Genomic DNA, 24,349 nt, shown 5'->3' on the forward strand with positions numbered 1-24,349 from the left:
ACAGTTGTAAATGAGAACTTGTTCTCAACTAGCCTACCTGGTTAAATAAAGGTGAAATAAAAAATGTGTTAGTTCAAACCACATTGTAGAACAGAAAAAAGGCAAATGGTAGCAGATAAAATATTAAGCTGGTTAAATAAAACTGTTCTTTAGCCATTCCTCTGTCCCCAACATAATGTCTGTATTTCAAAATGGATGTTTGGAAGTTCTACACCATTTCATTCAGGATAATCTATTCTTTCTAATGATGTAAATGTGGGTAGCATAGTATGCTGTTAAAATTTCAAAAATTGTATTTTCACTCATGGAACTCAGGAGGTCGTCCCATTGTTTCCTATAGGGGTATGACTGTCTTATTTCACCAAAAATCTCAGAATGTGTATATTTAGATTTTTTTTTTTCAAGTCAGACACCACTTTAATCAGGAGAATCTCATCTTTGTAATTATGTAAATCTGGACAGAGAGCTCGGTTGTCATCGATCAATAGACCAGAAAATAGTCAGAATTGTTCATGTTTTCCCTACTTCCTCATTACGCAGACATGCGCGCAGTTTACACTATCGAGGGGTGGATGTTTACACAAGTTGTATTTTTTTCTTCCAGTTTTGTCCAAACAGATTGTAGTGGTAAAATGAAAAAGGGATTAAAAAATGTTGTGATATTTAAGGGAAATGGGAATTCTAAGCATCACTTCAGTCAGAAGAGACTCTGTGAAGGTTTGTTTCAGTTCATTTGCCGTCGTTCCAGCTCAGCCAACGTTCTTTGGCTGTTTTTCAGCCTTGGGTGAATTTTTAACTTGTTCTATTGTCCAGCCTAATATTTGCCATATTCTAATATGTCTCTTGTGTCAATGTATCGCCGCTGTCCATGGTCGCCACGGAGGAAACTTCCTGTAGATCTGATTATAATTGGATGGTGAAACTTTCCAGCCAGCCAGAAAAACAAGGCGAAGCAATTCAGGCATTGTTGGAAGTCAGGGCAATATTTTTTTTTAACTATTAAAAAATAATGATTTTTGCAAGAAGTAGAACATTTTAGAATTAAATGTGGAGTGGAACTTATTGTTACGTGATAAAATCACGTGCCTTGCGTACCTTCAGAAGTATGTGGAAATCCTAATTTATTGTCGCAATAAAGAAAGTTTGGCAAAATAAAAATTCCTCCCGTGAAATGGATAAAAATGTTGTCGATCTTTAGAACATTGCTTCCGTTTCCGATGTTGCAATGATTTGTTGTTGTTGTTGTCATTGCTTTTTGTGGAATAAACCCTGGGTGAATGGTAACTTACCTAGTGTCTTGTACTAGTAGCTTTGAGTCTTCGGGTCAGTGCCAACAGGCAGATATTAATTAGTAATGCTGTACAGAACTGATGATGTTTCTGTATACGTTTCTTGTTTTCTATATGATACGACGCATAATGTTCAGCGGCATGGTGCAGCCCCAGGCAGACATACCCCTGCAGTGGGAGATGGCAGGGGACGAGGGTGGCGTGCAGCCCCAGGCAGACATAGCCCTGCAGTGGGACGAGGGTGGCGTGCAGCCCCAGGCAGACATAGCCCTGCAGTGGGACGAGGGCGGCGTGGCTCTTCAGGTTCCCGCTGAGCTGGCAGCCAATGAGGTGGTGTCTAGACTACTGGGAGACAACCAGCAGCTCCGAGGTAGGACTCACACACACACATTTACACACACACACACATTTACTCAAACACATACAAATATTTTATTTGGATCCACAATGAGGCACAGATTGTGTGTGTGTGTGTGTGTGTGTGTGTGTGTGTGTGTGTGTAGAGGCGTTGCAGCGTAGTAACCAGGCCCTGCGTGAGCGCTGTGAGGAGATGGAGGAATGGCAGCGGAGATCTAGAGAAGAGAGGGAGTTCCTCAGCTGTCGTTTCCAGGAGGCCCGAGCGCTAGTGGAGAGACTGGCCATGGAGAACCACAGCCTTACCAGCCTGGCCAGCTCCTCTAGCCCCTCCAACCCTGGACCGAACCAAGGCCTGCTAGTCAACGGCCCCAGCCATGGCTCGGAGACCAACGGACCTATGGCATCCTCTCTGGTCAGTGCAGATAGATTCAATTGTTTTTTTTTCCCCCCTCATCAATCTACACACAATACCCTATAATGACAAAGCAAACAGGTTTTTAGAAATGTATTGGCCAGGTGATGAGCGGTGCCAGGTTTCCTCCAAATGTGATGCTTGGCATTCAGGCCAAAGAGTTCACTCTTGGTTTCATCAGACCAGAGAATCTTATTTCTCATGGTCTGAGAGTCCTTTAGGTGCCTTTTAACTGAGTAGTGGCTTGCGTCTGGCCACTCTACCATAAAGGCCTGATTGGTGGAGTGCTGCAGAGATGGTTGTCCTTCTGGAAGGTTCTCCCATCTCCACAGAGGAACTCTGGAACTCTGTCAGAGTGACCATCAGGCCCTTCTCCACCGATTGCTCAGTTTGGCCGGGCGGCCAGCTCTAGGAAGAGTCTTTGTGGTTCCAAACTTCTTCCATTTAAGAATGATGGAGGCCACTGTGTTCTTGGGGACCTTCAATGCTGCAGAAATGTTTTGGTACCCTTCCCCAGATCTGTTCCTCAACACAATCCTGTCTCAGAGCTCTATGGACAATTCCTTCGACCACATGGCTTGGTTTTTGCTCTGACATTCACTGTCAACTGTGGGACCTTTTATATAGACAGGTGTGTGCCTTTCCAAATCATGTCCAATTAATTGAATTTAACACAGGTGGACTCCAATGAAGTTGTAGAAACATCTCAAGGATGATCAATGGAAACAGGATGCACCTGAGCTCACTTTCAAGTCTCCTAGCAAAAGGTCTGAATACTTGCGTAAATAAGGTATTTTTGTTTTTATTTGTAATAAATATCCTAACATTTCTAAACCTGTTTTTGCTTTGTCATTATGAGGTATTGTGTGTTGAGGAAAATAAATAATTTAACCAATTTTAGAAAAAGGCAGTAACGTTACAAAATATAGAAAAAGTCAAGGGGTCTGAATACATTGTATGTACAGTACCAGTCAAATGTTTGGACACAACTACTCATTCCAGGGTTTTTCTTTATTTTGACTATTTTCTACATTGTAGAATAATAGTGAAGACATCAAAACTATGAAATAACACATATGGACTCATGTACTAACCGAAAAAGTGTTAAACAAATCAAAATATTTTTGAGATTCTTCAAAGTAGCCACCCTTTGCCTTGATGACAGCTTTGCACACTCTTGGCATTCTCTCAACCAGCTTCATGAGGTAGTCACCTGGAATGCATTTCAATTAACAGATGTGCCTTGTTAATATGTGGAATTTCTTACCTTCTTAATGCATTTGAGCCAATCAGTTGTGCTGTGACATGGTAGGGGTGGTATACAGAAGATAGCCCAATTTGGTAAAAGACCAAGTCCATATTATGGCAAGAACAACTCAAATAAGCAAAGACAAACGACATTCCATCATTACTTTAAGACATGAAGGTCAGTCAATCTGGAATATTTTAAGAACTTTGACAGTTTCTTCAAGTGCAGTTGCAAAATCCATCAAGCGCTATGATGAAACTGGCTCTCATGAGGACCGCCACAGGAAAGGAATACAGAGTATAAGTTCATTAGAGTTAACTGCACCTCAAACTGCAGCCCAAATAAATGCTTCAGAGTTCAAGTAACAGATATCTCAACAGCAACTGTTCAGAGGAGACTGCGTGAATCAGGCCTTCATGGTTGAATTGCTGCAAAGAAACCACTACTAAAGGACACCAATAAGAAGAAGAGACTTGCTTGGGCCACGAAACACAAGCAATGGACATTAGAAAAACAAATGATAGTCCCACTAAGCCCAAACCAGATGGGATGGCGTATTGCTGCAGAATGCTGTGGTAGCCATGCTGGTTAAGTGAGCCTTGAATTCTAAATAAATCACAGACAGTGTCACCAGCAAAGCACCCCCACACCATAACACCTCCTCCTCCATGCTTCACGGTTGAAATCTGTCCTTTGGTCTGATGAGTCCAAATGTGAGATTTTTTTGGTTCCAACCGCCGTGTCTTTGTGAGGCGCAGAGTAGGTGAACGGATGATCTCCACATGTGTGGTTCCCACCATGAAGCATGGAGGAGGAGGTGGTGTGATGGTGTGGGGGTGCTCTCTCTCTCTGTGTGTAATAAAGGAGTTAACCTGAAGTCATGTGCTTTTCCTTTTTAGTTTTTAGCTTCTGTTTCTCCTTCACTCCTTCTTTCAATACAAGCTTGTTGTTTCTATGGCAACGTGGAGATATACTATCTCTCTTTTTCCAACTTCCTGTCTCTTTCTCTAGCCCGCAGGAGGAGGTAAAGACTTTGTCCAGCTGCTGAAGAGCCACAAAGAGAAGTTGGAAGAAGTGATGAGAGATCTGATGAGGAGGAATGAAGAGCTGGAGAAAAAGAGGGATGAGGGAGAGAGAGAGAGAGACTGCCTTCGTCGCTCGGTTGAGCAACTCCGAACCAAACTGGTGTGTGTGTGTGTGTGTTAGGGTCATTCTGTCGAAGAAAGGTAAGAATTGATAGCTTGAAAATGTGAAGTCTTTACTGAGGAGTATAATTGTGTTCCTCAGAGTGGTGGCGTTACCGAGGAAACGGTTCAGCGTTCCGATGCCGCGCCCTCCTCTGACAGGTATGATGTCATTTTCTCACAGTCGGCATCACTTCCTGCTGTGTGCTGATGTGTCTGCTTCCTGTCTCCTCAGCTCCCACCTGGCCAAACTCACAGAGCAACTTCAAGCCACACAGGGCAGGTAAGTGTGTCTCACTATTCTGCCTTGTAGTGGTTATGACCTGTGACCCTAAATATGTCCCTGTGTGTGTGTGTCCCCGTGTGTGTGTGTCCCCGTGTGTGTGTGTCCCCGTGTGTGTGTGTCCCCGTGTGTGTGTGTCCCCGTGTGTGTGTGTCCCCGTGTGTGTGTGTCCCCGTGTGTGTGTGTCCCCGTGTGTGTGTGTCCCCGTGTGTGTGTGTCCCCGTGTGTGTGTCCCCGTGTGTGTGTCCCCGTGTGTGTGTCCCCGTGTGTGTGTGTCCGTGTGTGTGTGTCCGTGTGTGTGTGTGTGTGTGGTGTCCCTGTGTGTGTGTGTAGGTACAGAGAGCTGCAGGAGAAGTTAGATTCCCTCCAGAAGACTTCAGCTCAGAGAGACAGAACTGAAGTGCTGCTGAAACAGAAGGACAAGGACTGTACCCAGGTACACACTTACACACACACACACACACTGTACCCAGGTACACACACACACACGCGCGCACACACACACACACACACACACACACACACACACACACACACACACACACACACACACACACTGTACCCAGGTACACACACACACACACACACACACACACACACACACACACACACACACACACACACACACACACACTGTACCCAGGTACACGCACACACACACACGCACACACACACACACTGTACCCAGGTACACACACACACACACACACACACACACACACACTACACTGTACCCAGGTACACACACACACACACACACTACACACACACTGTACCCAGGTACACACTGTACCCAGGTACACACTACACACACACACACACACACTGTACCCAGGTACTCACACACACACACACACACACACACACACTACACACACACTGTACCCAGGTACACACTGTACCCAGGTACACACTACACACACACACTATACACACACACACACACACACACACACACACACACACACTACACACACACTGTACCCAGGTACACACTACACACACACACTACACACACACTGTACCAAGGTACACACCCTGGTCATTTTGTCTAACACTCAGTCCTACTAGACGGTCCTTTCAGTACTCAGAGAAAGCTCTTCCTGTGTGTTTAGCTGGCTAAGGACGGCGAGGCGCTGAAGGCCCAGGTAACATCTCTCCTGGGAGAGCTGAGAGAGAGGCAGAACTGTTTGGACCGGAGCCAGCAGGACCGCAACATATTGGACGATAGGTACGACAACGTTTACCCGATTTTACTCTCTACTGGTGCTGATGGGAGACCGGTTTGGGTTTTATTCTCTACTGGTGCAGATGGAAGACCGGTTTGGGTTTTACTCTCTACTGGTGCTGATGGGAGACCGGTTTGGGTTTTATTCTCTACTGGTGCTGATGGGAGACCGGTTTGGGTTTTATTCTCTACTGGTGCTGATGGGAGACCGGTTTGGGTTTTACTCTCTACTGGTGCTGATGGGAGACCGGTTTGGGTTTTATTCTCTACTGGTGCTGATGGGAGACCGGTTTGGGTTTTATTCTCTACTGGTGCTGATGGGAGACCGGTTTGGGTTTTATTCTCTACTGGGGGCTGATGGGAGACCGGTTTGGGTTTTATTCTCTGCTGGTGCTGATGGGAGACCGGTTTGGGTTTTATTCTCTACTGGTGCTGATGGGAGACCGGTTTGGGTTTTATTCTCTACTGGTGCTGATGGGAGACCGGTTTGGGTTTTACTCTCTACTGGTGCTGATGGGAGACCGGTTTGGGTTTTACTCTCTACTGGTGCTGATGGGAGACCGGTTTGGGTTTTACTCTCTACTGGTGCTGATGGGAGACCGGTTTGGGTTTTATTCTCTACTGGGGGCTGATGGGAGACCGGTTTGGGTTTTATTCTCTACTGGGGGCTGATGGGAGACCGGTTTGGGTTTTATTCTCTACTGGTGCTGATGGGAGACCGGTTTGGGTTTTATTCTCTACTGGTGCTGATGGGAGACCGGTTTGGGTTTTACTCTCTACTGGTGCTGATGGGAGACCGGTTTGGGTTTTACCCTCTACTGGGGGCTGATGGGAGACCGGTTTGGGTTTTATTCTCTACTGGTGCTGATGGGAGACCGGTTTGGGTTTTATTCTCTACTGGTGCTGATGGGAGACCGGTTTTGGTTTTATACTCTACTGGTGCTGATGGGAGACCGGGTTGGGTTTTATTCTCTACTGGGGGCTGATGGGAGACCGGTTTGGGTTTTACCCTCTACTGGGGACTGATGGGAGACCGGTTTGGGTTTTACTCTCTACTGGTGCTGATGGGAGACCGGTTTGGGTTTTACTTGACCTTGTATAACGGTATTTCAGTTTGTTCAATGTCAGACTCCACTCCTCCACATGGAATGATGTCTGTTTTTATAGTTCACTCTGCTACGTCAGTCATCTTTCTCCTTGTCTCTGCTCCGTCAGTCATCTCTCTCCTTGTCTCTGCTACATCAGTCATCCCTCTCCTTGTCTCTGCTACGTCAGTCATCTCTCTCCTTGTCTCTGCTACGTCAGTCATCTCTCTCCTTGTCTCTGCTACGTCAGTCATCTCTCTCCTTGTCTCTGCTACGTCAGTCATCCCTCTCCTTTTCTCTGCTACGTCAGTCATCTCTCTCCTTGTCTCTGCTACGTCAGTCATCCCTCTCCTTGTCTTTGCAACGTCAGTCATCCCTCTCCTTGTCTCTGCTACGTCAGTCATCCCTCTTTGTCTCTGCTACGTCAGTCATCCCTCTCTTTGTCTCTGCTACGTCAGTCATCTCTCTCCTTGTCTCTGCTACGTCAGTCATCTCTCTCCTTGTCTCTGCTACGTCAGTCATCTCTCTCCTTGTCTCTGCTACGTCAGTCATCTCTCTCCTTGTCTCTGCTACGTCAGTCATCTCTCTCCTTGTCTCTGCTACGTCAGTTATCTCTCTCCTTGTCTCTGCTACGTCAGTCATCTCTCTCCTTGTCTCTGCTACGTCAGTCATCTCTCTCTGCTACGTCAGTCATCTCTCTCCTTGTCTCTGCTTTGTCAGTCACCTCTCTCCTTGTCTCTGCTTTGTCAGTCATCTCTCTCCTTGTCTCTGCTACGTCAGTCATCTCTCTCCTTGTCTTTGCTACGTCAGTCATCTCTCTCCTTGTCTGTTTCCACGAACACCCCTGTCAACAACAACCACTCGCAGTGACAATATGCAGGGTCAATGCTGCGGATGCAGTGACAATATGCAGGGTCAATGCTGCAGATGCAGTGACAATATGCAGGGTCAATGCTGCAGATGCAGTGACAATATGCAGGGTCAATGCTGCGGATGCAGGGTCAATGCTGCAGATGCAGTGACAATATGCAGGGTCAATGCTGCAGATGCAGTGACAATATGCAGGGTCAATGCTGCGGATGCAGTGACAATATGCAGGGTCAATGCTGCAGATGCAGTGACAATATGCAGGGTCAATGCTGCAGATGCAGTGACAATATGCAGGGTCAATGCTGCAGATGCAGTGACAATATGCAGGGGCAATGCTGCAGATGCAGTGACAATATGCAGGGTCAATGCTGCAGATGCAGTGACAATATGCAGGGTCAATGCTGCGGATGCAGTGACAATATACAGGGTCAATGCTGCGGATACAGTGACAATATGCAGGGTCAATGCTGCGGATGCAGTGACAATATGCAGGGTCAATGCTGCGGATGCAGTGACAATATGCAGGGTCAATGCTGCGGATGCAGTGACAATATGCAGGGTCAATGCTGCGGATGCAGTGACTATGCAGGGTCAATGCTGCGGATGCAGTGACAATATGCAGGGTCAATGCTGCGGATGCAGTGACAATATGCAGGGTCAATGCTGCGGATGCAGTGACAATATGCAGGGTCAATGCTGCGGATGCAGTGACAATATGCAGGGTCAATGCTGCAGATGCAGTGACAATATGCAGGGTCAATGCTGCAGATGCAGTGACAATATGCAGGGTCAATGCTGCGGATGCAGTGACAATATGCAGGGTTAATGCTGCAGATGCAGGGTCAATGCTGCAGATGCAGTGACAATATGCAGGGTCAATGCTGCAGATGCAGGGTCAATGCTGCGGATGCAGTGACAATATGCAGGTCAATGCTGCAGATGCAGTGACAATATGCAGGGTCAATGCTGCAGATACAGTGACAATATGCAGGGTCAATGCTGCAGATGCAGTGACAATATGCAGGGTCAATGCTGCAGATGCAGTGACAATATGCAGGGTAAATGCTGCAGATGCATTGACAATATGCAGGGTCAATGCTGCGGATGCAGTGACAATATGCAGGGTCAATGCTGCGGATGCAGTGACAATATGCAGGGTCAATGCTGCAGATGCAGGGTCAATGCTGCAGATGCAGTGACAATATGCAGGGTCAATGCTGCAGATGCAGTGACTCCGATGCTGACTTCCACTTTGCCTCTTCATATAAATCCACAAGTGTTCTATAATTCCACTAGTAGTTTGCGTATCTTACTGTCTGCAAACAGCTTGTTGGTATTTTCTTAGCATGTTGTGTGTAAAATAAATAGCTTTAGCCACTAATCTGTAACCAGATTGCTTGTACAGCCTGTTCCAGTGCTGGTATCGACCTAGATCAGCGTGTTGCTGTATATCAGAGAGGAAGCCTTCGTGTTTTTGCTACGTCAAAACTATAGTAAGAGAGAACATTTAATGTAACATGAATTAGGGTCCACCGGGAAACACTGGCCAACACTGGCCCTTACCCTCTCACAATAACTCCTCTCTGGCTTTTTCATTCGTTGTCAATTTTTTGGTTGAAGTTTCATCGAACAGTATGAAACAATTTGAATGGAGAGAGAGAGCCATTGAAATCAGTTATAATGTATTACCACCATAGTGTTATATACAGGAAGAACATTTATAATGTATTACCACCATAGTGTTATATACAGGAAGAACAGTTAGGATTTTTGTTATTCAAAAACATCATACAATCTCATACTGTCAAAAAGCTGTGTGTGTGTGTGTGTGTGTGTGTGTGTGTGTGTGTGTGTGTGTGTTCACACAGCTTGTGGCATGCAGACAACTCTGGTTCCAAACCCATCTTATGTTTCATTGTGGAAAGGGGGATACCTAGTCAGTTATACAACAGAAAGGGGGATACCTAGTCAGTTATACAACAGAAAGGGGGATACCTAGTCAGTTATACAACAGAAGGGGAAAGGGGGGATACCTAGTCAGTTATACAACAGAAAAGGGGGATACCTAGTCAGTTATACAACAGAAAGGGGGATGCCTAGTCAGTTATACAACAGAAAGGGGGGATGCCTAGTCAGTTATACAACAGAAAGGGGGGATACCTAGTCAGTTATACAACAGAAAGGGGGATACCTAGTCAGTTATACAACAGAAAGGGGGATACCTAGTCAGTTATACAACAGAAAGGGGGATACCTAGTCAGTTATACAACGAAAGCGGGATACCTAGTCAGTTATACAACAGAAAGGGGGGATGCCTAGTCAGTTATACAACAGAAAGGGAAAGGGGGGATACCTAGTCAGTTATACAACAGAAGGGAAAGGGGGGATACCTAGTCAGTTATACAACAGAAAGGGAAAGGAGGGATACCTAGTCAGTTATACAACAGAAAGGGAAAGCGGGGATACCTAGTCAGTTATACAACGGAAAGGGGGGATACCTAGTCAGTTATACAACAGAAAGGGGGATACCTAGTCAGTTATACAACAGAAAGGGAAAGGGGGATACCTAGTCAGTTATACAACAGAAAGGGAAAGGGGGGATACCTAGTCAGTTATACAACAGAAAGGGAAAGGGGGGATATCTAGTCAGTTATACAACAGAAAGGGGGGATACCTAGTCAGTTATACAACAGAAAGGGGGGATACCTAGTCAGTTATACAACAGAAAGGGAAAGGGGGGATACCTAGTCAGTTATACAACAGAAAGGGGGATACCTAGTCAGTTGTACAACAGAAAGGGGGATACCTAGTCAGTTATACAACAGAAAGGGGGGATACCTAGTCAGTTATACAACAGAAAGGGAAAGGGGGGATACCTAGTCAGTTATACAACAGAAAGGGGATACCTAGTCAGTTATACAACAGAAAGAGAAAGGGGGGATACCTAGTCAGTTATACAACAGAAAGGGAAAGGGGGGATACCTAGTCAGTTAGACAACAGAAAGGGAAAGGGGGGATACCTAGTCAGTTATACAACAGAAAGGGGGGATACCTAGTCAGTTATACAACAGAAAGGGAAAGGGGGGATACCTAGTCAGTTGTAAAACAGAAAGGGGGGATACCTAGTCAGTTATACAACAGAAAGGGAAAGGGGGGATACCTAGTCAGTTGTACAACAGAAAGGGAAAGGGGGGATACCTAGTCAGTTAGACAACAGAAAGGGAAGGGGGGGATACCTAGTCAGTTATACAACAGAAAGGGGGGATACCTAGTCAGTTATACAACAGAAAGGGGGATACCTAGTCAGTTGTAAAACAGAAAGGGGGGATACCTAGTCAGTTATACAACAGAAAGGGAAAGGGGGGATACCTAGTCAGTTGTACAACAGAAAGGGGGATACCTAGTCAGTTATACAACAGAAAGAGAAAGGGGGGATACCTAGTCAGTTGTACAACAGAAAGGGAAAGGGGGGATACCTAGTCAGTTATACAACAGATAGGGGGATACCTAGTCAGTTATACAACAGAAAGGGAAAGGGGGGATACCTAGTCAGTTGTACAACAGAAAGGAGGATACCTAGTCAGTTATACAACAGAAAGGGGGGATACCTAGTCAGTTATACAACAGAAAGGGGGGATACCTAGTCAGTTGTACAACAGAAAGGGGGGATACCTAGTCAGTTGTACAACAGAAAGGGAAAGGGGGGATACCTAGTCAGTTGTACAACAGAAAGGGGGATACCTAGTCAGTTATACAACAGAAAGAGAAAGGGGGGATACCTAGTCAGTTGTACAACAGAAAGGGAAAGGGGGGATACCTAGTCAGTTATACAACAGATAGGGGGATACCTAGTCAGTTATACAACAGAAAGGGAAAGGGGGGATACCTAGTCAGTTATACAACAGAAAGGGGGATACCTAGTCAGTTATACAACAGAAAGGGAAAGGGGGATACCTAGTCAGTTATACAACAGAAAGGGAAAGGGGGATACCTAGTCAGTTATACAACAGAAAGGGAAAGGGGGGATACCTAGTCAGTTGTACAACAGAAAGGGGGATACCTAGTCAGTTGTACAACAGAAAGGGGGGTTACCTAGTCAGTTGTACAACAGAAAGGGGGGTTACCTAGTCAGTTGTACAACAGAAAGGGGGGTTACCTAGTCAGTTGTACAACAGAAAGGGGGATACCTAGTCAGTTGTACAATAGAAAGGGGGGATACCTAGTCAGTTGTACAACAGAAAGGGGGGATACCTAGTCAGTTGTACAACAGAAAGGGAAAGGGGGGATACCTAGTCAGTTATACAACAGAAAGGGGGTTACCTAGTCAGTTACACAACAGAAAGGGGATACCTAGTCAGTTATACAACAGAAAGGGGGACACCTAGTCAGTTATACAACAGAAAGGGAAAGGGGGGATACCTAGTCAGTTATACAACAGAAAGGGAAAGGGGGGATACCTAGTCAGTTATACAACAGAAATGGAAAGGGGGGATACCTAGTCAGTTATACAACAGAAAGGGGGGATACCTAGTCAGTTATACAACAGAAAGGGGGATACCTTGTCAGTTATACAACAGAAAGGGAAAGGGGGGATACCTAGTCAGTTATACAACAGAAAAGGGGATACCTAGTCAGTTGTAAAACAGAAAGGGGGGATACTTAGTCAGTTATACAACAGAAAGGGAAAGGGGGGATACCTAGTCAGTTGTACAACAGAAAGGGGTATACCTAGTCAGTTGTACAACAGAAAGGGGGATACCTAGTCAGTTGTACAACAGAAAGGGGGATACCTAGTCAGTTATTCAACAGAAAGGGAAAGGGGGGATACCTAGTCAGTTAAACAACAGAAAGGGGATACCTAGTCAGTTGTACAACAGAAAGGGGGATACCTAGTCAGTTGTACAACAGAAAGGGAAAGGGGGGATACCTAGTCAGTTATACAACAGAAAGGGGGATACCTAGTCAGTTATACAACAGAAAGGGGGATACCTAGTCAGTTATACAACAGAAAGGGGGATACCTAGTCAGTTATACAACAGAAAGGGGGATACCTAGTCAGTTATACAACAGAAAGGGGGATACCTAGTCAGTTATACAACAAAGGCAAAGGGGATACCTAGTCATTTATACAACAGAAAGGGAGACGGGGGATACCTAGTCAGTTATACAACAGAAAGGGAAAGGGGGATACCTAGTCCGTTATACAACAGAAAGGGAAAGGGGGGATACCTAGTCAGTTAGACAACAGAAAGGGGGGATACCTAGTCAGTTATACAACAGAAAGGGCGATACCTAGTCAGTTATACAACAAAGGCAAAGGGGGATACCTAGTCATTTATACAACAGAAATGGAGAGGGGGGATACCTAGTCAGTTATACAACAGAAAGGGAAAGGGGGATACCTAGTCCGTTATACAACAGAAAGGGAAAGGGGGGATACCTAGTCAGTTATACAACAGAAAGGGGGATACCTAGTCAGTTATACAACAGAAAGGGGGGATACCTAGTCAGTTATACAACAGAAAGGGAAAGGGGTATACCTAGTCAGTTATACAACAGAAAGGGGGGATACCTAGTCAGTTATACAACAGAAAGGGAAAGGGGGGGATACCTAGTCAGTTATACAACAGAAAGGGAAAAGGGGGATGCCTAGTCAGTTATACAACAGAAAGGGGAGTACCTAGTCAGTTATACAACAGAAAGGGGGGATACCTAGTCAGTTATATAACAGAAAGGGAAATTGGGATACATAGTCAGGTATACAACAGAAAGGGAAAGGGGGAATACCTAGTCAGTTATACAACAGAAAGGGAAAGGGGGGATGTCTAGTCAGTTATACAACAGAAAGGGTAAGGGGGGATGCCTAGTCAGTTATAAAACAAAGGGAAAGGGGGGATACCTAGTCAGTTATACAACAGAAAGGGGGATACCTAGTCAGTTATACAACAGAAAGGGGAAATACCAAGTCAGTTGTACAATAGAAAGGGAAAGGGGGGATACCTAGTCAGTTGTACAACAGAAAGGGGGATACCTAGTCAATTATACAACAGAAAGGGAAAGGGGGGATACCTAGTCAGTTATACAACAAAGGGAAAGGGGGGATACCTAGTCAGTTATACAACAAAGGGAAAGGGGGGATACCTAGTCAGTTATACAACAAAGGGAAAGGGGGGATACCTAGTCAGTTATACAACAAAGGGAAAGGGGGATACCTAGTCAGTTATACAACAGAAAGGGGGATACCTAGTCAATTATACAACAGAAAGGGAAAGGGGGGATGTCTAGTCAGTTATACAACAGAAAGGGAAAGGGGGGATGCCTAGTCAGTTGTACAACAGAAAGGGAAAGGGGGATACCTAGTCAGTTATATATCGGAAAGGGAAAGGGGGATGCCTAGTCAGTTATACAACAGAAAGGGAAAAGGGGATACCTAGTCCGTTATACAACAGAAAGGGAAAGGGGGATACCTAGTCCGTTATACAACAGAAAGGGAAAGGGGGATACCTAGTCAGTTATACAACAGAAAGGGAAAGGGGGATACCTAGTCAGTTATACAACAGAAAGGGAAAGGGGGGATACCTAGTCAGTTATACAACAGAAAGTGGGATACCTAGTCAATTATACAACAGAAAGGGAAAGGGGATACCTAGTCAGTTATACAACAAAGGGAAAGGGGGATACCTAGTCAGTTATACAACAGAAAGGGGAAAGGGGGATACCTAGTCAGTTATACAACAGAAAGGGAAAGGGGGGATACCTAGTCAGTTATACAACAGAAAGGGAAAGGGGGGGATACCTAGTCAGTTATACAACAGAAAGGGAAAGGGGGATACCTAGTCCGTTATACAACAGAAAGGGAAAGGGGGGATACCTAGTCAGTTATACAACAGAAAGGGGGGATACCTAGTCAGTTGTACAACAGAAAGGGGGATACCTAGTCAGTTGTATAACAGAAAGGGGGGATACCTAGTCAGTTATACAACAGAAAGGGGGATACCTCGTCAGTTATACAACAAAGGGGGACACATAGTCAGTTGTACAACAGAAAGGTAAAGGGGATACCTAGTCAGTTGTACAACAGAAAGGGGGGATACCTAGTCAGTTATACAACAGAAAGGGGGATACCTAGTCAGTTATACAACAGAAAGGGAAAGGGGTGATACCTAGTCAGTTATACAACAGAAAAGGGGATACCTAGTCAGTTGTAAAACAGAAAGGGGGGATACTTAGTCAGTTATACAACAGAAAGGGAAAGGGGGGATACCTAGTCAGTTGTACAACAGAAAGGGGGATACCTAGTCAGTTGTACAACAGAAAGGGGGATACCTAGTCAGTTGTACAACAGAAAGGGGGATACCTAGTCAGTTATTCAACAGAAAGGGAAAGGGGGGATACCTAGTCAGTTAAACAACAGAAAGGGGATACCTAGTCAGTTGTACAACAGAAAGGGGGATACCTAGTCAGTTATACAACAGAAAGGGAAAGGGGGGATACCTAGTCAGTTATACAACAGAAAGGGGGATACCTAGTCAGTTTTACAACAGAAAGGGGGATACCTAGTCAGTTATACAACAGAAAGGGGGATACCTAGTCAGTTATACAACAGAAAGGGGGATACCTAGTCAGTTATACAACAGAAAGGGGGATACCTAGTCAGTTATACAACAAAGGCAAAGGGGGATACCTAGTCATTTATACAACAGAAAGGGAGAGGGGGGATACCTAGTCAGTTATACAACAGAAAGGGAAAGGGGGATACCTAGTCCGTTATACAACAGAAAGGGAAAGGGGGGATACCTAGTCAGTTAGACAACAGAAAGGGGGGATACCTAGTCAGTTGTACAACAGAAAGGCAAAGGGGGATACCTAGTCATTTATACAACAGAAAGGGAGAGGGGGGATACCTAGTCAGTTATACAACAGAAAGGGAAAGGGGGATACCTAGTCCGTTATACAACAGAAAGGGAAAGGGGGATACCTAGTCAGTTAGACAACAGAAAGGGGGGATACCTAGTCAGTTGTACAACAGAAAGGCAAAGGGGGATACCTAGTCATTTATACAACAGAAAGGGAGAGGGCGGATACCTAGTCAGTTATACAACAGAAAGGGAAAGGGGGATACCTAGTCCGTTATACAACAGAAAGGGGGGATACCTAGTCAGTTGTACAACAGAAAGGGAAAGGGGGATACCTAGTCAGTTATACAACAGAAAGGGGGATACCTAGTCAGTTATACAACAGAAAGGGGGGATACCTAGTCAGTTATACAACAGAAAGGGAAAGGGGTATACCTAGTCAGTTATACAACAGAAAGGGGGGATACCTAGTCAGTTATACAACAGAAAGGGAAAGGGGGGGATACCTAGTCAGTTATACAACAGAAAGGGAAAAGGGGGATGCCTAGTCAGTTATACAACAGAAAGGGGAGTACCTAGTCAGTTATACAACAGAAAGGGGGGATACCTAGTCAGTTGTACAACAGAAAGGGAAATTGGGATACATAGTCAGTTATACAACAGAAAGGGAAAGGGGGGATACCTAGTCAGTTAACAACAGAAAGGGAAAGGGGGGATGTCTAGTCAGTTATACAACAGAAAGGGAAAGGGGGGATGCCTAGTCAGTTATACAACAAAGGGAAAGGGGGGATACCTAGTCAGTTATACAACAGAAAGGGGGATACCTAGTCAGTTATACAACAGAAAGGGGAAATACCTAGTCAGTTGTACAATAGAAAGGGAAAGGGGGGATACCTAGTCAGTTGTACAACAGAAAGGGGGATACCTAGTCAATTATACAACAGAAAGGGAAAGGGGGATACCTAGTCAGTTATACAACAAAGGGAAAGGGGGGATACCTAGTCAGTTATACAACAAAGGGAAAGGGGGGATACCTAGTCAGTTATACAACAAAGGGAAAGGGGGGATACCTAGTCAGTTATACAACAAAGGGAAAGGGGGATACCTAGTCAGTTATACAACAGAAAGGGGGATACCTAGTCAATTATACAACAGAAAGGGAAAGGGGGGATGTCTAGTCAGTTATACAACAGAAAGGGAAAGGGGGGATGCCTAGTCAGTTGTACAACAGAAAGGGAAAGGGGGATACCTAGTCAGTTATATATCGGAAAGGGAAAGGGGGATACCTAGTCAGTTATACAACAGAAAGGGAAAGGGGGGATGCCTAGTCAGTTATACAACAGAAAGGGAAAAGGGGATACCTAGTCCGTTATACAACAGAAAGGGAAAGGGGGATACCTAGTCCGTTATACAACAAAGGGAAAGGGGGATGCCTAGTCAGTTATACAACAAAGGGAAAGGGGGATGCCTAGTCAGTTATACAACAGAAAGGGAAAGGGGGATGCCTAGTCAGTTATACAACAGAAAGGGAAAGGGGGGATGCCTAGTCAGTTATACAACAGAAAGGGAAAAGGGGATACCTAGTCCGTTATACAACAGAAAGGGAAAGGGGGATACCTAGTCCGTTATACAACAAAGGGAAAGGGGGATGCCTAGTCAGTTATACAACAGAAAGGGAAAGGGGGATACCTAGTCAGTTATACAACAGAAAGGGAAAGGGGGGATACCTAGTCAGTTATACAACAGAAAGGGGGATACCTAGTCAATTATACAACAGAAAGGGAAAGGGGATACCTAGTCAGTTATACAACAAAGGGAAAGGGGGATACCTAGTCAGTTATACATTAGAAAGGGGAAGGGGGGATACCTAGTCAGTTATACAACAGAAAGGGAAAGGGGGGATACCTAGTCAGTTATACAACAGAAAGGGAAAGGGGGGGATACCTAGTCAGTTATACAACAGAAAGGGAAAGGGGGATACCTAGTCAGTTATACAACAGAAAGGGAAAGGGGGGATGCCTAGTCAGTTATACAACAGAAAGGGAAAAGGGGATACCTAGTCCGTTATACAACAGAAAGGGAAAGGGGATACCTAGTCCGTTATACAACAAAGGGAAAGGGGGATGCCTAGTCAGTTATACAACAGAAAGGGAAAGGGGGATACCTAGTCAGTTATACAACAGAAAGGGAGATACCTAGTCAGTTGTACAACAGAAAGGGAAAGGGGGGATACCTAGTCAGTTGTACAACAGAAAGGGGGATACCTAGTCAATTATACAACAGAAAGGGAAAGGGGGATACCTAGTCCGTTATACAACAGAAAGGGAAAGGGGGGATACCTAGTCAGTTAGACAACAGAAAGGGGGGATACCTAGTCAGTTGTACAACAGAAAGGGAAAGGGGGATACCTAGTCAGTTATACAACAGAAAGGGGGATACCTAGTCAGTTATACAACAGAAAGGGGGGATACCTAGTCAGTTATACAACAGAAAGGGAAAGGGGTATACCTAGTCAGTTATACAACAGAAAGGGAAAGGGGGGATACCTAGTCAGTTATACAACAGAAAGGGGGATACCTAGTCCGTTATACAACAAAGGGAAAGGGGGATGCCTAGTCAGTTATACAACAGAAAGGGAAAGGGGGATACCTAGTCAGTTATACAACAGAAAGGGAAAGGGGGGATACCTAGTCAGTTATACAGCAGAAAGGGGGATACCTAGTCAATTATACAACAGAAAGGGAAAGGGGATACCTAGTCAGTTATACAACAAAGGGAAAGGGGGATACCTAGTCAGTTATACAACAGAAAGGGGAAGGGGGGATACCTAGTCAGTTATACAACAGAAAGGGAAAGGGGGGATACCTAGTCAGTTATACAACAGAAAGGGAAAGGGGGGGATACCTAGTCAGTTATACAACAGAAAGGGAAAGGGGGATACCTAGTCAGTTATACAACAGAAAGGGAAAGGGGGGATGCCTAGTCAGTTATACAACAGAAAGGGAAAAGGGGATACCTAGTCCGTTATACAACAGAAAGGGAAAGGGGATACCTAGTCCGTTATACAACAAAGGGAAAGGGGGATGCCTAGTCAGTTATACAACAGAAAGGGAAAGGGGGATACCTAGTCAGTTATACAACAGAAAGGGAGATACCTAGTCAGTTGTACAACAGAAAGGGAAAGGGGGGATACCTAGTCAGTTGTACAACAGAAAGGGAAAGGGGGATACCTAGTCCGTTATACAACAGAAAGGGAAAGGGGGGATACCTAGTCAGTTAGACAACAGAAAGGGGGGATACCTAGTCAGTTGTACAACAGAAAGGGAAAGGGGGATACCTAGTCAGTTATACAACAGAAAGGGGGATACCTAGTCAGTTATACAACAGAAAGGGGGGATACCTAGTCAGTTATACAACAGAAAGGGAAAGGGGTATACCTAGTCAGTTATACAACAGAAAGGGAAAGGGGGGATACCTAGTCAGTTATACAACAGAAAGGGAAAGGGGGGGATACCTAGTCAGTTATACAACAGAAACGGAAAAGGGGGATGCCTAGTCAGTTATACAACAGAAAGGGGGATACCTAGTCAGTTATACAACAGAAAGGGGGGATACCTAGTCAGTTATACAACAGAAAGGGGGGATACCTAGTCAGTTATACAACAGAAAGGGAAATTGGGATACATAGTCAGTTATACAACAGAAAGGGAAAGTGGGGATACCTAGTCAGTTATACAACAGAAAGGGAAAGGGGGGATGTCTAGTCAGTTATACAACAGAAAGGGAAAGGGGGGATGCCTAGTCAGTTATATAACAGAAAGGGGGATACCTAGTCAGTTATACAACAGAAAGGGGAAATACCTAGTCAGTTGTACAATAGAAAGGGAAAGGGGGGATACCTAGTCAGTTGTACAACAGAAAGGGGGATACCTAGTCAATTATACAACAGAAAGGGAAAGGGGGATACCTAGTCAGTTATACAACAAAGGGAAAGGGGGGATACCTAGTCAGTTATACAACAAAGGGAAAGGGGGGATACCTAGTCAGTTATACAACAAAGGGAAAGGGGGATACCTAGTCAGTTATACAACAGAAAGGGGGATACCTAGTCAATTATACAACAGAAAGGGAAAGGGGGGATGTCTAGTCAGTTATACAACAGAAAGGGAAAGGGGGGATGCCTAGTCAGTTGTACAACAAAGGGAAAGGGGGATACCTAGTCAGTTATATATCGGAAAGGGAAAGGGGGATGCCTAGTCAGTTATACAACAGAAAGGGAAAGGGGGGATGCCTAGTCAGTTATACAACAGAAAGGGAAAAGGGGATACCTAGTCCGTTATACAACAGAAAGGGAAAGGGGGATACCTAGTCCGTTATACAACAAAGGGAAAGGGGGATGCCTAGTCAGTTATACAACAGAAAGGGAAAGGGGGATACCTAGTCAGTTATACAACAGAAAGGTAAAGGGGGGATACCTAGTCAGTTATATATCGGAAAGGGAAAGGGGGATGCCTAGTCAGTTATACAACAGAAAGGGAAAGGGGGGATGCCTAGTCAGTTATACAACAGAAAGGGAAAAGGGGATACCTAGTCCGTTATACAACAGAAAGGGAAAGGGGGATACCTAGTCCGTTATACAACAAAGGGAAAGGGGGATGCCTAGTCAGTTATACAACAGAAAGGGAAAGGGGGATACCTAGTCAGTTATACAACAGAAAGGGAAAGGGGGGATACCTAGTCAGTTATACAACAGAAAGGGGGATACCTAGTCAATTATACAACAGAAAGGGAAAGGGGATACCTAGTCAGTTATACAACAAAGGGAAAGGGGGATACCTAGTCAGTTATACAACAGAAAGGGGAAGGGGGGATACCTAGTCAGTTATACAACAGAAAGGGAAAGGGGGGATACCTAGTCAGTTATACAACAGAAAGGGAAAGGGGGGGATACCTAGTCAGTTATACAACAGAAAGGGAAAGGGGGATACCTAGTCAGTTATACAACAGAAAGGGAAAGGGGGGATGCCTAGTCAGTTATACAACAGAAAGGGAAAAGGGGATACCTAGTCCGTTATACAACAGAAAGGGAAAGGGGATACCTAGTCCGTTATACAACAAAGGGAAAGGGGGATGCCTAGTCAGTTATACAACAGAAAGGGAAAGGGGGATGCCTAGTCAGTTATACAACAGAAAGGGAAAGGGGGATACCTAGTCAGTTATACAACAGAAAGGGAGATACCTAGTCAGTTGTACAACAGAAAGGGAAAGGGGGGATACCTAGTCAGTTGTACAACAGAAAGGGGGATACCTAGTCAATTATACAACAGAAAGGGAAAGGGGGATACCTAGTCCGTTATACAACAGAAAGGGAAAGGGGGGATACCTAGTCAGTTAGACAACAGAAAGGGGGGATACCTAGTCAGTTGTACAACAGAAAGGGAAAGGGGGATACCTAGTCAGTTATACAACAGAAAGGGGGATACCTAGTCAGTTATACAACAGAAAGGGGGGATACCTAGTCAGTTATACAACAGAAAGGGAAAGGGGTATACCTAGTCAGTTATACAACAGAAAGGGAAAGGGGGGATACCTAGTCAGTTATACAACAGAAAGGGGGATACCTAGTCCGTTATACAACAAAGGGAAAGGGGGATGCCTAGTCAGTTATACAACAGAAAGGGAAAGGGGGATACCTAGTCAGTTATACAACAGAAAGGGAAAGGGGGGATACCTAGTCAGTTATACAGCAGAAAGGGGGATACCTAGTCAATTATACAACAGAAAGGGAAAGGGGATACCTAGTCAGTTATACAACAAAGGGAAAGGGGGATACCTAGTCAGTTATACAACAGAAAGGGGAAGGGGGGATACCTAGTCAGTTATACAACAGAAAGGGAAAGGGGGGATACCTAGTCAGTTATACAACAGAAAGGGAAAGGGGGGGATACCTAGTCAGTTATACAACAGAAAGGGAAAGGGGGATACCTAGTCAGTTATACAACAGAAAGGGAAAGGGGGGATGCCTAGTCAGTTATACAACAGAAAGGGAAAAGGGGATACCTAGTCCGTTATACAACAGAAAGGGAAAGGGGATACCTAGTCCGTTATACAACAAAGGGAAAGGGGGATGCCTAGTCAGTTATACAACAGAAAGGGAAAGGGGGATACCTAGTCAGTTATACAACAGAAAGGGAGATACCTAGTCAGTTGTACAACAGAAAGGGAAAGGGGGGATACCTAGTCAGTTGTACAACAGAAAGGGAAAGGGGGATACCTAGTCCGTTATACAACAGAAAGGGAAAGGGGGGATACCTAGTCAGTTAGACAACAGAAAGGGGGGATACCTAGTCAGTTGTACAACAGAAAGGGAAAGGGGGATACCTAGTCAGTTATACAACAGAAAGGGGGATACCTAGTCAGTTATACAACAGAAAGGGGGGATACCTAGTCAGTTATACAACAGAAAGGGAAAGGGGTATACCTAGTCAGTTATACAACAGAAAGGGAAAGGGGGGATACCTAGTCAGTTATACAACAGAAAGGGAAAGGGGGGGATACCTAGTCAGTTATACAACAGAAACGGAAAAGGGGGATGCCTAGTCAGTTATACAACAGAAAGGGGGATACCTAGTCAGTTATACAACAGAAAGGGGGGATACCTAGTCAGTTATACAACAGAAAGGGGGGATACCTAGTCAGTTATACAACAGAAAGGGAAATTGGGATACATAGTCAGTTATACAACAGAAAGGGAAAGTGGGGATACCTAGTCAGTTATACAACAGAAAGGGAAAGGGGGGATGTCTAGTCAGTTATACAACAGAAAGGGAAAGGGGGGATGCCTAGTCAGTTATATAACAGAAAGGGGGATACCTAGTCAGTTATACAACAGAAAGGGGAAATACCTAGTCAGTTGTACAATAGAAAGGGAAAGGGGGGATACCTAGTCAGTTGTACAACAGAAAGGGGGATACCTAGTCAATTATACAACAGAAAGGGAAAGGGGGATACCTAGTCAGTTATACAACAAAGGGAAAGGGGGGATACCTAGTCAGTTATACAACAAAGGGAAAGGGGGGATACCTAGTCAGTTATACAACAAAGGGAAAGGGGGATACCTAGTCAGTTATACAACAGAAAGGGGGATACCTAGTCAATTATACAACAGAAAGGGAAAGGGGGGATGTCTAGTCAGTTATACAACAGAAAGGGAAAGGGGGGATGCCTAGTCAGTTGTACAACAAAGGGAAAGGGGGATACCTAGTCAGTTATATATCGGAAAGGGAAAGGGGGATGCCTAGTCAGTTATACAACAGAAAGGGAAAGGGGGGATGCCTAGTCAGTTATACAACAGAAAGGGAAAAGGGGATACCTAGTCCGTTATACAACAGAAAGGGAAAGGGGGATACCTAGTCCGTTATACAACAAAGGGAAAGGGGGATGCCTAGTCAGTTATACAACAGAAAGGGAAAGGGGGATACCTAGTCAGTTATACAACAGAAAGGTAAAGGGGGGATACCTAGTCAGTTATATATCGGAAAGGGAAAGGGGGATGCCTAGTCAGTTATACAACAGAAAGGGAAAGGGGGGATGCCTAGTCAGTTATACAACAGAAAGGGAAAAGGGGATACCTAGTCCGTTATACAACAGAAAGGGAAAGGGGGATACCTAGTCCGTTATACAACAAAGGGAAAGGGGGATGCCTAGTCAGTTATACAACAGAAAGGGAAAGGGGGATACCTAGTCAGTTATACAACAGAAAGGGAAAGGGGGGATACCTAGTCAGTTATACAACAGAAAGGGGGATACCTAGTCAATTATACAACAGAAAGGGAAAGGGGATACCTAGTCAGTTATACAACAAAGGGAAAGGGGGATACCTAGTCAGTTATACAACAGAAAGGGGAAGGGGGGATACCTAGTCAGTTATACAACAGAAAGGGAAAGGGGGGATACCTAGTCAGTTATACAACAGAAAGGGAAAGGGGGGGATACCTAGTCAGTTATACAACAGAAAGGGAAAGGGGGATACCTAGTCAGTTATACAACAGAAAGGGAAAGGGGGGATGCCTAGTCAGTTATACAACAGAAAGGGAAAAGGGGATACCTAGTCCGTTATACAACAGAAAGGGAAAGGGGATACCTAGTCCGTTATACAACAAAGGGAAAGGGGGATGCCTAGTCAGTTATACAACAGAAAGGGAAAGGGGGATACCTAGTCAGTTATACAACAGAAAGGGAGATACCTAGTCAGTTGTACAACAGAAAGGGAAAGGGGGGATACCTAGTCAGTTGTACAACAGAAAGGGGGATACCTAGTCAATTATACAACAAAGGGAAAGAGGGATACCTAGTCAGTTATACAACAAAGGGAAAGGGGGATACCTAGTCAGTTATAAAACAGAAAGGGAAAGGGGGGATGCCTAGTCAGTTATACAACAGAAAGGGAAAAGGGGATACCTAGTCCGTTATACAACAGAAAGGGAAAGGGGGATACCTAGTCCATTATACAACAAAGGGAAAGGGAGATGCCTAG

General features: G+C 44.9%; 1 protein-coding gene across 5 annotated transcripts in view; it reads left to right on the forward strand.

Annotated features, from left to right (window-relative positions):
* Nucleotides 1–24,349, forward strand: part of ikbkg (inhibitor of nuclear factor kappa B kinase regulatory subunit gamma) — a 131,286-nt gene that overhangs the window by 46,129 nt on the left and 60,808 nt on the right. For 4 of the 5 annotated variants that reach the window (XR_014379957.1, XR_014379958.1, XM_082959779.1 and 1 more), the window contains exons 1-7: nucleotides 1–1,659; nucleotides 1,793–2,058; nucleotides 4,319–4,492; nucleotides 4,595–4,653; nucleotides 4,727–4,774; nucleotides 5,108–5,210; nucleotides 5,890–6,005. The exon at nucleotides 1–1,659 is cut by the window's left edge. Coding sequence is in view for 3 of the 5 variants with exons in the window: in XM_082959779.1 (XP_082815905.1) it covers nucleotides 1,371–1,659; nucleotides 1,793–2,058; nucleotides 4,319–4,492; nucleotides 4,595–4,653; nucleotides 4,727–4,774; nucleotides 5,108–5,210; nucleotides 5,890–6,005 (1,055 nt within the window). In the remaining 2 variants the exon portion in view is untranslated. The remainder of the gene's footprint in view (nucleotides 1,660–1,792; nucleotides 2,059–4,318; nucleotides 4,493–4,594; nucleotides 4,654–4,726; nucleotides 4,775–5,107; nucleotides 5,211–5,889; nucleotides 6,006–24,349) is intronic. The other variant, XM_082959778.1, reaches the window with a different exon arrangement.

Source organism: Salmo salar, chromosome 13 (genome assembly GCF_965601325.2).
Source record: "Salmo salar chromosome 13, fSalSal1, whole genome shotgun sequence".
Taxonomy (NCBI): domain Eukaryota; kingdom Metazoa; phylum Chordata; class Actinopteri; order Salmoniformes; family Salmonidae; genus Salmo; species Salmo salar.